The 14,114-nt window shown below is 42.4% G+C and overlaps 1 protein-coding gene across 3 annotated transcripts in view; it reads left to right on the top strand.

Annotated features, from left to right (window-relative positions):
- The window catches only part of egfra (epidermal growth factor receptor a (erythroblastic leukemia viral (v-erb-b) oncogene homolog, avian)), a 265,426-nt gene that overhangs the window by 213,062 nt on the left and 38,250 nt on the right, over positions 1-14,114 (top strand). For all 3 annotated transcript variants that reach the window (XM_059972378.1, XM_059972377.1, XM_059972379.1), the window contains exons 14-18: positions 858-948; positions 4,735-4,892; positions 5,752-5,793; positions 12,575-12,716; positions 13,523-13,645. In XM_059972378.1, the coding sequence (XP_059828361.1) occupies positions 858-948; positions 4,735-4,892; positions 5,752-5,793; positions 12,575-12,716; positions 13,523-13,645 (556 nt within the window). The remainder of the gene's footprint in view (positions 1-857; positions 949-4,734; positions 4,893-5,751; positions 5,794-12,574; positions 12,717-13,522; positions 13,646-14,114) is intronic.

The following is a 14,114-nucleotide window of genomic DNA, read 5'->3' as shown; positions in this document are numbered from 1 at the left end:
TCTCAGCAAGTGATTAATATTGAATCAATGAGCTGTAAGATGGACTTTTTGGAGTTGCTTCCAGCTGAATTGGTCCAACACTTCTCCATGTCTTCAAGAGGAAGTGCGCTACTTATGTGTGTGAACAGCGTGTAAAATAAATAATCTACAAAATAGACTCTAACTCATTTAATTTCCTCCCTCTTGTTTATGTCTGCTGAATTTTCTCAAATGCAGACAACTTTGCCCAAAGACAGTTAAGGATCCTAACATTTCTATTAATAATGGCTGAGAGCATAGAATGACTGAAGTCAGGAGACAGGGTTCAGATCCATCTGGAAATAAAATCATTTGGAAGAGGGCAGCAGGAAATGGATGGGATGACGTAGGTTATTTTGGGGTTCTTCCACATAGTTTCACGCAAAAGGCATTTAATACTTAAGTGTTTTTATTCATGTTGATTTATTGAAGTGATGTATATTGTTAGTGAAACCTTTGCCTCAGGTGTTTTTTTTAGGTTGGAATGGATGCTGTCAGGTCAATCACGTTCCTTTGCTTTTTAGACTGTGAATTGTTTATTTAAACTTTGAGCGAAATTCAGTGGGTGCAGTGACATGGAGGACACTTTTATTTGGGTGAAGTGCATCAGTATCATTGATCCGTTTGAGCTTCACTCACAATCTCAGCCTCAGTAAGCAAGGACTTTGCACTCCTTTGCGTGTAACGAATGCATTCATCTATTTTTTCTTGTTTGTAATATAAACTACAAGTTTAAGTGCAAACATAGTTCTGGCTTGATGTGGGATTTTAACATTTCTTCAGATGTTTAGTTTTCAGTTTGTTCACAAACCGTATTTTTTTTTATTATTTTTGCACAGGAAAGTGAGGGAGTATATGGAAGGGTCCCGATGTTTTCAATGTGATGGCGAATGTAAACCGCAGAATGGGACTGAAACTTGCAGAGGACCTGTAAGTCAAGATTACATTACAGAACGGTCATACATACAAAGAAAAGGAGCAGAGGGCTAACTGGTATTAAAAGTTAAAATGGAGATCCCTGGAAAAATTATGTTTTTATTTCAAGGCAAAGAATGACTGAGGGTCAGTCAGCCACAAAGATGGTTCAAGAAAAGAAGCAAATTAACGTCACCAAGCAGAGTGTATTACTCTGCAAAGGCTTTCGGAGATTATTAGTTGTACAATAAGAAGCTGTCACCCTGTAATGACACATCAGCCTGTGATATCATGGAAACATGTTCACTTTCCACTGTGCGCAGGAGCAGTGGCTTAGGAGGAGGTTACCTTGGGGAATCAGTAAGCTGAGTGGCTTCAGTGGAAGCCCGGGCACATTTTGGCCATACTCGTGGATTAGTGAGATTGATGAAAGTGGGAAAATGGATAAAGGATAGAGAGCAGGGAGAGAAAGCAATTGCTCATGCCCAGATACGTTTCACTCCTGATCCAGGATGCCTGACTATTGCCTGATGAGTTCCAGGTTCCCACCGTGGTATACAAGATAGCATAAAAACCTTGGTGTGTTGTTGCTTCTGTTCTGAACCTCAGAAAAATGAGTAGGATCCAATTTCTCCTACTTGTTTATTTTAGAAATTCCTCAGCCCTCTGTTACAAATATCTGTTTTCCAGTTGATTTCACGGCTACAGAAAACTGTTCATTTCATTCAACCCAGTTCTTTGCTAACTCTAAACACTTCTATCATATTAACCCATGAAGTCTATTGTTAAATTTTAAAAAGCCCAGTTCTTCTTATATATAGTCATATAAGTATTTTCTCCATTTAAGCACTTATCTTGGTGCATTAGAATTTCTTCTTGCTGAGGCCCAATTAGTAGGCACACAATTCAGCCCAAACACATTAATCGTTATCTTTAGCTTCAATATAGTATCATCATCAATGCCTGTTATGCTGATGGCATTTAGGGCAACAACGAATGTCCTCCATCTCTAACATGGAGAAAATCTACAGATGCTGGAAATCCAAAACAACACACACAAGATGCTGGAGGAACTCAGCAAGTCAGCCAGCATCTGTAGAAAGGAGTAAACACTTCACATATCAGGTCGAGACCCTTCATCAGGACTGGGAAGAAGTGGGAAGTCAGAGTAAGAAGGGGAGGAAGAAGTACAAGGTGTAGGGGATGAGTGAGACCTGGGGAGGGTGTAAAGAGTGGGGAAGTTGATTGGTGAAAGAGATAACGGGCTGAGGGAGAATCTGATAGGAGATGGTAGAAGACCATGGAAGATAGGGATGGAGGAGGAGCACCAGAGGGAGGTGAAGAGCGGGTAAGGAGATAAAGTGAGAGGGAAACAGGAATGGGGAACCGTGAGGGGGATAGGGCAATTACCAGAAGTTCGAGAAATCAAGGTCCATGCCATCAGGTGGGGGCTGCCCAGATGAAATAAAAGGCGTTGCTCCTCCAACCCAAGTGTGAGCTCATCACGGCAGTGGAAGAGGCCATGCACTGACATGTCAGAATGGGATCGAGCAGTAGAATTGGAAGTCTTTCATCTCTGTATGCCCTTATACCACATTAAATATCCTAAAACAAGGCAAAGGTTCAAGTGATCAAGTTTAAGATGCCTAAATTAATCATCAGAATTTGTACTTCAAAATTCCTCTGTCCTACCATAGCATTCAGATCAGAATAACTACCTTTTATTAGATTCAGGATATATCACCTGTATTTTGCTGTCAGCAGTGAACCAGCACTGCCCACTGATAAGATAAAAAGGAATCAGCCCAGAGATTAAGCTATACAGGAAAAAGCCTTTCCTAAATCAGTTTGTTGTCATTATCAACTCAGGACAGCTTCGGCATACGAAAAAAAGCTATGTTGTAAAATACTGTGATGTAATGATGTATTCAATCACACTGAGGAATTCTCTCAGAGCAAACTTAGAATTAAAAATAATATTACATTTCAGTTTCTTTACAGAAAACAGAATTTATTGAATTGTACTCATTAAGTAAATGTAGAGGCTGAATTATCATAGCAAAATGCTGGAGAAACTCAGCAGATCGGGCAGCATCTATAGAAACGAATAAACAGTCAATGTCTTGGGATTGAAATGTTGTATGTTTGTTCATTTCCATGGGTGCTGTCTGACCTGCTGTGTTTCTTCAACAGTTGTGTGTGTTGCTGTGGATTTCCAGCATCTGCAGAATCACTTTTGTTTATGACTGAATTACCATATTTTTTTAACATACTGTAAGTAAGGTTATTATTTTAAACTTTCTGACATATTGATCTGAGGTAATGTCTACAAATATATGATTTTAAATCAGATCAGAGAGATCATTAAGTAAGAAAAATGGCATTGTGAGACATTAAATCTTGTTTGATTTTATGTTGCATGTCTGTCTCTCTGCTTGGTTCCTATCAGCATAAAAAACTAACATCCTATGTATTTCACAGATTTCTGCAGATTACACTGCTGGTGGCTGAATACAGCACAGCTGTGTGGGGGACCAGGGAACAGCAACCCTTCATCTTCTGCATTTAGCTGCATAGTGCAGACAGTCTTGTCAGATTAATCTTGTAATGTTAATAGCCGTATTTTATTTTCAATACATACACCAGCCTATTGGCCTCTCACTCAGTGAATACAATTTCTTACCTTGAGCCCACTTTCCCCACTTCTTCAGTTCACTTAAGATTTTTTAGGGGGAGAGATGGTCAGATTATCTATTGACTATATGCTTTCCAGTTGCCTGACTCGTTTATGAAACAAAGTCTGTCTCACTATACCTTTAATTACGTCTATTCCACAATGCAATGCATTGTTAAATTACATTTGAGAAATGCTTCTGTGAAGTACCTTGTAATTTTAATACTTTCAAAGCTGTCAGTGAATATAGTGTGTCATTGCTTGATGTGACTGAACTGGCAGCAGAAATGGACGATGTTATCCCTGGCAAGAATTACCACAAAACAATCTGTTCTAAGGTTCTTGTTTATAGGTTCTTGTTTGTGAATATGTGAAACATGATGTTTCATAATATTTTCATATTTCACAGTGGTGTTAAACTTATTGAAGCTAGAAATATCAGGAAATTAATGAATTTGCCAGGTTTAATGGGCATGATATTTTTCTTTAAGAGAGAGGGTTATCAGATGAGGCGTATTCAAATCTGTAATGTAAAACATTGTTTTTTCTTGCCATGTCTCTCTGCTGGACACGGTTCACTGCAGCTGTGTTTAAACATGTTATGAAACCCCAATTTCTGGAAAGAATCCTAATGTTGTTTTCTTCAGTACCACAGCTCGATTAATAGCTTAATAACCAAGGTTTTCTTGGCTAAGATTTGGCAATTAAGTTGAAGATGATTTTAACTGTTGCTTTTTGTAACTACGTGGAACGTTCAGATATAAGACTTTTATTATTTATTTCCAGGTGTAGTCTGTGCTGTATTATTTCTCTACTTCATTCTTTAGTTTTTATTTGTTTCTGTTTAAGTGAATGTTGACACCAAACCAAAAGGATGAGATGATTAAAAAAAAATGAATATGTAAACTATTCAGCTACATTTAGTTATGTCCTTTTCAACTGAAAATTATTTGAAGTGGGAGTTTGTGATTTTGGTTCTTGGCAATGTTCCTGAACCTTGGAAAGTAAAGATTAAAAAGTTCAATATAATTGTTTTTTTAATTGGTTTTCTTCATATTATTTGGGCAATGATAGATTGCTTTTACCGTCTATTGTACCAGAGTCAATTTATTCATTTTGTTACCCAGGGCAACCAAAATTGTAGCGGATGTGCTCATTTTAGAGATGGCCAACACTGTGTGAAAAGCTGTCCTTCTGGAATCCCTGGAGAAAATAATACCCTCATCTGGAAGTACCCTGATGAGAATAAGCATTGCCAGCTCTGTCACCTAAATTGCACTCAAGGGTGAGTAATGATCAGCTCTGTCAAATAGTATCAATAATAAAGGTCACACCGAGAGTGGTGGGTGCATGGAATGTACTGCCAGCAACAGTGGTAGAGCTGAATACAATAGGGTCTTTTAAGAGACTCTTAGATAGGTACATAGAGCTTAGAAAAATAGAGGGCTATGCAATAGGGGAATTCTAGGCAATTTCTAGAGTAGTTACATGGTCAGCACAACATTGTGGGTCAAAGGGCCTCTAATGTCCTGTAGATTTCTATGTAACGGTCTGTTAAAGTATGTCCAGAGCTTATTGTCACTACAGTTCACTTCTCTGGATGTCTCATCCTTCTGGAAAATAATCTGTAAAAAGTTATGGCTCACAATATAGAACATCAAAGTGCACATACTGTAACTCTATACCCCGTCCAGGCAGAAAGGTGACGATATGTTTGGAAAGGGAGCAGATCTGGTCCATCATTGAGTACTTGGCAGAATCCTCTAACCTTCCCGAAAAGCAAATTTTTGTGTTAACCATATCAAGTTACTGCATTTACCCAATTAATTCATTCCAGCTATCAGTTTTTCAGTTTTGTTTTTAAATGAGAGACCCAGCTTCTCTAATGCAGAAAGATACATACGTTTTGTTTTCTCCCAAGCTTTTCCTTGACACATCTCAGAGTTGAATTTTGCAATGAGCAGGTTGAGTCAGTCTCTCTTCTTCATTCTTGGAATTTTATAAAATGTTATTAGAAAAATAATCTTACTGGACTAAGATCAAACTCATCACACCAAAAATGAAAGGGATTTGAATGCAATGGATTGTAGTGTGATGTGATGTGTTTTCCACTAAATGGATCTTTTCTTTCTGTTGCATCATAGGTGTAAAGGACCAGAGCTTGAAGATTGTGATCATTATGCTGGGTAAAGTTCTCCAATGATCCACTATTTTGTTTATACATTCTAAATTTCCTGATCATTCCTAATGATAAATTATATTTTACATATGTATTAGATAGAGTATTTGGCCACCGTTTACATTAGTTACCAGTTTATATTGAAAGATCTGTAACCAATTAAACAAATGACCAGCAAACAAGAACAGCTATAAAGAGTAATTTATGCTATCTCTTGAAGGAGAGCAGGTGAGAATTGGGACATGCGGACAACTGTAGAATTTCAGGTCCATTTTTTAAAATTGTAATAATGTGACTCTTCCATCTTCCCATCCTCCACATAAGTACTTTGGCAAAAACATTGAGTGCTCTTCCAAATTATCAGGCAAACTTAGAGCTGAATGCAACATGATTGCCGTGTGTTTGTGTATGAATCAACTATTATGTTTGTAATGCCCTGGTTCATATATTTTTTTCCCTGTTATGCTGCTGCAAGCTGCTAGTTTGGGTTACTGTTGAAGATGAGAGATAGGAGAATTGTGTGCCGTCCAGTTAGGATGGCAGGATCAAGGGGAGGTTTCTCTGGTGAGGGACACTAAGGTTGGGCTTGGGGGGTTTTTTTGGTTTGAGGGATGATGAAGAGTGAAGACACCAGAGAGAAGAGGTCATAGAATTGGACCAGGAGTGGGGCCGTGATTTGGCGAAGCCGGGGACGGGATTGAAGGAGGATCAGCGACGGGGAAACCGTGAGCTCCAACTTGTGCACATCAGACTGTTTCATTAAAATGGGCCCTCTTCTTTTTTTTTATTCTTTCTTCATTAATCCTTAGTCAAATTAAGAATTGTAAAGCTATATCTTTTCATTGTAAGTGATGTACTGTCTGTTATTTCTTTTTACTTATTTGTAAAAGGGTGTCGAATCACACAGCATCCACACAAATGGGGCTTGGCGAGCGACGACTTTGTTTTACTCTGACGTAATGGCAGTGGAACTGCCTGGTACTATAGGGGCCCCGGGAGAGGGGGGCCGTGGGCTCTCCATACTTCCTGGGAAGAGGGGAGTGAAGGCGAGCGTGCCGAATCGGAAGCCGAGTTTCTTGTAGCTGGGGATGGAGACTTTAAAAGACAAGTTGCTCTCATTTCTGCTGAGCGAGGAGAAGGAGTGGTCTGATATAGGTATAATGAGTCCTCCAGCAAGAGCTGAGCATTCCGAGTTGGTAGCAGCCCTTAGCTCTCGGGAATAAATGGCAAAATGCCCAGGTTCAAAGTCCCAGCTATCACAAGCTCTGCCTGTTCTCAGAAACAAAGCCCACCCCTCAGGGAGAGAGGAGTGTGAGGCTTGGGCAGAGCAGACCTCTCTATGGTTAGATGAGTGGCAGTGCTCTGATGATGAAACGACAGCGATTGCTTGAAAGTTTGAGCTGACCTAGTGAGATCGATAAAGGCAGAGAACCCCTGTTCCATTTCTGCGGCCTGCGTGTTGGCACTAGTTTGGCACAACTGGAAGCCCAATGGATCTCATGACGAGGTTTTGGATCACATCAGGAGAAGTGCGTGAAGCTTTCTGCCTACATTTTTCAGCTGGAGAGGCAGCTGAATTGCTTGCAGTGTAGAGGGGCCATTCAGACAGCTGATGTGGATCAATTAAGAATGGACCAAATAGTGAAAGGCACCCAGTCCCAGGACCTGATCACTTGGGGTCTCTGGCTGTCTTGTAAGACACGTGCCACCCCTCATTTGTGGAGCTGATCAGAGAAGTATGAGAGGAGGAGTCGGGGAGTGTGGGGGGGGTTTGTGTCAGCAGGGTATAGTTCTCGGTTATAGCCCCCTGCGTTGAAGTGGCCACGGATAGCCCACCCAGTAAAGGAGATTGTGCAGAGATGAGATGTCCTGGTTGTTACCAGTGGGTGTGCCCCCCTCACATGTGAGGGAGATGATAGGGGACAGACTACACAGAGGACTACTAGCGGCTGGGGTCCTGCGAGAAGGGGAGCAGCAGGTATTGTTTGTTATAACTGGTGAAGGCGGACATTTCAGGCGGGAGTGTGAACGACGGGAAGCCCCTCGGAGAGTGAATCCCCAGGTACCTGAGCAGAGAGACCCAGTGAGGGAACGGCCTGGCATCTCGGGAGAACGCGTTCCCTGCAATATATCAAGGAACACCCTAAAGGAAAAATCCTTACTCCTGAAGGCTTAGTAGGGCCAGGCTCCAGTGTATTGCTACAGAGAGAGGGTATTTAGGCTGGAGCCATACTTGATACAGGGTCACAGGTCACTTTGCTGTACAGTATTTGACGCATTTATCATTAACACCACTCCGTGCACCAGAGATCTGGGGTCTTAATGTGGGTGATTATCTGCATGGTGGTTTTTTGTCAGTGAAGCTGGAGTTTTCAGAGGCCGATGTGGGAATGTCTGAGATCCTTGATATATTAGTGCTGGTTTGTCCGGCCCCCCCTTGAGAAGGACGAAGTTTCAATTCTTGTGGGGACCAACACTCCAATTGTGAGGAGGCTAATGGGAGCCTGCAAGGAGAGAGCTTTCTGAAGACATTGTCCACTCACCCAGTGTTTCGAGCAGCTTTTGAGAAAGTGCATGGCTATGCTGGGCCAGATAATGAGTTTAGACGAGGAACTGCATGGTTCACCCAGTTAAAACTGATCATGTTATGACCTGGGGTAGTAGTGAAGGTGATGGGCAACACCAAATTTCCCTTTAGGCCTGAGGCCAAGGCCCTCATAGTGGTTGCTCCAGAAGACCACGAAGAGAAGTCGGGTTTACCTGCTGGGATACTGGCGAGGCCCGAACTGCAGAAGCCCTCGGTTGTACAGGCAAGCAGGATGGCAGTGATTGTCAGGAACACAGTGAAGAGGGAAGTCAGCTTCGAGTGGAGGATGCCCCTGGCGCATCTCTTCCCGGTGACAGTAGTGTGCCCCCGTGAGACAAGCCAGGGAGAAACTCTCTGCAAAAAGGGGGAAGTTGACCTCTGAGTCATTCAACTTTGGGGACCCCCCTGGTACCTGTGGGTTGGAAGAGGAGGTTGATAGAAAAGATGTTGGAACTGGAAGGTGTCTTTTCTACTGACGAGTTTGATGTGGGTTGTTCCAAGAGCACTCGCCACACTTTCCAGGTGACGAGGATACCTCATTCAGAAAAGAGAGCACGGTGACTGGTCCCTGCAGAGGTGGAAGACGTTCAGCAGCATTTGTGTAAGCTGAAGGAAAAGGGATCATCACTGAGTCCAGAAGCCCCTATGTGTTCCCAATAGTAGTGGCCAGGTACAAGAATGGGAAGGTACAGATGTGTGTGGACTATTGGACTCTGCCCTGTCTGAGTGGTGCAAAGTGGTTCAGTGTGCTGGACTTGAGGAGTGGCTGAGTTGCTATGAGTAAGGCTAACAAAGAGAAGATGGCATTTATATGTCCACTGGGATTCTTCCAGTTTGAAAGGATGCCCTGGGGCTTACAGGAGCCCCTGCAACCTTCCAATGTGTCATGGAGAAAAAGGTGGGGGATACGAACTTGCTTGAGGTATTGGTGTATCTGGATGACCTCATAGTGTTTGGGCCCACCTTGGAGGAACATGAAGCGAGGCTACTGAAGGTGCTGGGCTGGATGAAAGCTGAAGAGCTCCAACTTTCCCAGGACAAGTGCCAGTTCTGCAAGACATCTGTCAGTTGGGCACATAGCCTCATGGGATGGAGTAGCTAGGATCTATCTAAAATAGAGGTAGTGACCACCTGGCCAAGGCCCCAGACTCTGAGCGCTTTGTGCTCATTCCTTGTGTTTTGTGCGTGCTATCGGAGGTTCATGAAGGGCTACGTGAAAGTGAGTCACCCTGTGTGGTTACCCTCCCTTGGGGAAGGAAGGGAGGAGGACAAATGGAGAGGTGGGTAAAAAATATCTTCGCCCTTTGGAGCCTTTTGGAGTGAGATGGAATGTGAAGAGGCCTTTCAGTCACTGAAGGAGCAGCTGACCCAGGTGCCAGTGCTGGCTTTTGCAGACTCCCGAGTGCTGTTTGTACTGCATACAGAGACAGCTATCAGGGTCAGGGCACAGAGTTAAAACCTGTTGTGTTTGTCAGCTGGAGTCTTTCACCCTCTGAGAAAAACTACCCCACACACAAGTTGCAGATCCTGGCATTGAAATGGGCTGTGGTGGATAAATTGAGTGACTACCTCTATGGTGTCAATTTTGAGGTGAGGACAGACAACTGTCCCCTAACTTGTATCCTGTCCTCAGCAAAATTGGATACCACAGGCCATTGGTGGTTGGTGGCGTTGTCTGCCTATGATTTTAGCGTGAAATACCGGCCAGGAAGTAGGAACATTGATGTGGATGCTTTTTTCCGACACGTGCATGAAGGGCTGGGCAGGGACGAGGAGTGGGAGAGCGTTCCTGCCCTGGGAGTGAGAGCCATGTGCCAATTTTTCATCACAGTGAAGGCAGGCGGAAGGCAAGAGCAACATCGAGCAGTAGGTCAATTGGGAAATTCTGATGACGCCATTCCACAGGTTTACTGTAACCTGACAGCTCTGAAGACAAACCAGTTGCCAGAATTGAGTCCTGGGGAAGTGGCAACTGCTCAGCGAGATGACTGGGCATCGGTACCATTTGGTCAGTGGTCGAAAAAGAAGATGTGGCCCAAGCAGAGAGGACGAAACATGCTGCTGTGCCTTCATTACTGAGAGAATGGCCCAGATTGGAGTTGAGGAACCAGATCCTATACTGAGTCACGTCATCTCCAGACCAGCCTTGGCAACCCAGCAGGTTCTGCCTAAGAAGTATTGGAGGATTCTGTTGAAGTAACTTCATGATGATTCTGGCCATTTGGAGGTTGAAAAGACCTATTGATTACTCAGAGATCGGTTCTAATGGCCCCGAATGAAGCCAGAGGTTGAAGAATAGTGCAAGTCCTGCATTCGATGCATACAGAGGAAGACACTGCCGATGAGGACCATTCCATTGTCCCACTTGCAGAGTGCGGGGCCCCTTGACCTGGTGTGCACAGATTTCCTGTCAATAGAGCCAGGTGCCAGCAACACGGCGAATGTCTTAGTCATCACAGACCACTATACCAGATATGCGCAGGCTTTTCCTACCAAGGACCAGAGGGCATCCACAGTGGCCAAAGTGTTATGGGAGAAGCATTTCATTTATTATGGCCTCCCCAGGTGGATACATAGTGATAGGGACGGGATTTCAAGAGTAGGCTCATACCTGAGTTACTGAGCACTTGTAGTCGAAGTCAAGGGCTACACCTTATCATCCACAGGGTGATCCCCAACCCGAGAGGTTTAATCGAACCTTGCTAGGCATGCTTGGAACCTTAGAAATCAGTAAGAAGAACAAGTGGAGTCAACATATTGGACATCTGGCCCACTGCTACAATTGCACCCAAAACGAAGCTACCGGCTGCTCGCCATATTATCTGATGTTTGGGCTGGGGCCAGAGTTTGTCTTCCCCAGACTTCCGCAGCCAATTGAGCCAGAGTGTTTCATATTTATATAGATATTGGGGGCTATAGAGTGAGTTCCACATCCCCGAAAGAAAATGATTAATATGCGTTCCACTGCAGTTGCTACAAATGGATTAACATAATGATGATGTGCTATCAGACTTGCAGTAAATCTTTGTCTGGAATTTTTTTAAAACCTGCAAATGCTGGGGAAAAAATTAGTTTTGGTTTTAAGTAGCATCCATACATGCCTTCTAATCATTGGTCCATTGATGACACCTAGGCCATCACACATTGATGAAGCTATATTTTCTGCATGAGGGTATAAAAATGGAAACTTCTGTATCATGAGTGTGTGGATGAAGAGGCCTCCGCTACCATGTGACTTACAAAATTACAACTTCTCTGCTTGTCTTTTGCACCATTGAAAGTGACAGCATGTTAAACAGAGAAAGTAGTGATGGAAATAAATTCCTTGACTGGACAGGCACCATAGCAGGTTTCCCAGAACCACTGGATCTATCAGAGCACAATAAATCAGGAGCCTGGTGGAATTAATAAATTAGTAGAGCAGTGTCACAGAAGGATGACATGATTACTGGGAATCAAGCTCCTGATAATGGGGTAAAACCTGGCATCTCCTAATTGGGTAGGAGGTAGGAGTTTACTGAACTTAGACAGTCAGGTGGTAAAGGGACAAGCACGCAACAAAGGAAAAACCAAAACTGTTGCCAGAGTTGATAGAGAGACAATGAAATACATATTGTGGTGCCTCTTGCTTGACTGTTCACCTGTAATTTAAATACTGAAGCCATGCAGTAGATCTTGACAATTGGATAATAAATTATCAAACACTTGTCAGTAAATTTTCAGGGAAGGGATGGAGGGAATTAGCTGTTCATAAATTTCCAGTAACTACTCCCCCTCTTTTTCTTTTCCCCTCTTTCCCTATTCCCCCCCTTCACACTCTTCCTCCCCCCCCCCCATTTCACCCTCTTTAACTACTGTCCCCCTCCCCCTAGTGGATATTCACAGTAGAAAATTAATTTATGTTGATGTCTATTTTTCACGTAACACCATCAGCAAATCAAATTAATAACAAAGACAATTTCATATTTAATAAAAAGTTTAGGACCAATACAGAATATAGTGGAAGTTGAGGCAGACTACCACACAGACTGCTGTGAAGTCCATCGATCAAAATAAATCAATTTTTTCAAAGAATAGTGTGATGAAAACGTGTTTCATTATGTTCTTAAATTATTTGTGATTGAAGCATGCAACACCAAAGATAGAGGACTCTCATGGCATTCAAACAAAACATTTCTCGGTGATATTCCTTCTTCTCCAGGTCCCACATTCCTTCCATTGCTGCAGGAATTGTTGGAGGGCTCCTTGGTTTGGTCATGTTGGCTTTGTTGATTGGAGTATTTCTGCGGAGAAGGCACGTCAGAAAGAAGCGGGCTTTGCGACGTTTGCTGCAGGAACGGGAGGTAAACGTGTAGAAGAATATCTTTTTTTAAGAGAAAAAATCAATGGTTTTCCTGAGATGTTTGATAGTAAAAGCTTGTTTTAAGTTTCATTCTAAATCGATCAGACAGGTTTCATATAAAAGTAGTATGGAAGGAGTTCATTTGGAGCCTTCTGTGATTTAGATGAGGGAGCTGGATTAGGTTGGTGCCAGAACTGAAGGGAAATAAACACGTCTCTCCATCTGAGGATCTAAATTTCTGGATCCTAGATCATCAAAAGGAATTTTTGATTTTACTTTATTGCCTCTCCTCACAAGATTGGCTTGGTGTAGGGTTATTCACCCAAAAAAGGAAATTGTACCTTGGCAAATTGTGAATTTTAATTTAAGCAAGGTTGTGATTTGTTTTACCAAAAGTCCATTGCTGGCTTTTCCAAATAGATAACAAGTAATTGGATTCATTTTTTTATTAAACACAAATTGCTTGTCGTTATTATTCTGAAAGAAAAGAAACATGCTGATTTGGAAATGGTATAATTTAGGGACGTTGAGAAGTCTTATGCACATTGAACAAAATGACAGAGTCTGGCTGTTACTTGATGGTAATTTTGTACCCCATTTTACAGCCAATGAAGAAGAACACCATATATATTACCTGCAAGCAAACTTGAGAGATCAGTGGGTTCTTTACAGTCTAGACTGCTTATTCTAAAGTCTCTGTACTTAGCTGTCAGAGCCTTTATCTCTCCCATCACCACTACAGGAAGTAAATAAATCAGATAGATGATTTTATATTAAAGGAATAAGGTGATTTTGTTCTTCTTGCAGCTGGTTCAGCCTCTAACACCCAGTGGAGCTGCTCCAAATCAGGCCCTTCTGCGGATCCTTAAAGAGACAGAATTCAAGAAAATCAAAGTGCTTGGCTCTGGAGCATTTGGCACTGTGTACAAGGTAATTTACCTCTTAAGCACAGTGCACCTTTCGAAGAATTCCTGTTGGTAGCTGAGCTCAAATCTTGCGTCTGTTGTAAATCATGGTTAACTTTTACTGCAGTCGGAGAAGCAGAGTAATTGAACATGTGTTATTAATCTTCATAATAGGCTGACATGGCAGGAAGTAAATTCCATTTAGACCACCCATATCAAGAAGCTCTGTACTGTCTAACATAATAAAGCATAACTAAAGAGCTTTAGTTGGAGTGGTGGTAAAAGAAGGTTGTGTTAATTGAAAATATGAGTAAAAAAGTATATTTGAGGGCATGCTGAAGAGCAAAGGGTGAAGTAACAAGGTGAGATTTGGTAAGATAGTTTGTCATCAACAAGATTGAAAGTTCTGCCACCGAGTGAACTTGAATGGAGAAAGGGAGAGTTGCAAGAGGGCATGGCCAGTGGGTTGTAATGATTTAGGGCCAAAGAGATTC

Source organism: Hypanus sabinus, chromosome 6, assembly GCF_030144855.1.
Source record: "Hypanus sabinus isolate sHypSab1 chromosome 6, sHypSab1.hap1, whole genome shotgun sequence".
NCBI classification, from domain to species: Eukaryota; Metazoa; Chordata; class Chondrichthyes; order Myliobatiformes; family Dasyatidae; genus Hypanus; species Hypanus sabinus.
This window is presented reverse-complemented; position numbering and strand designations above follow the sequence as displayed.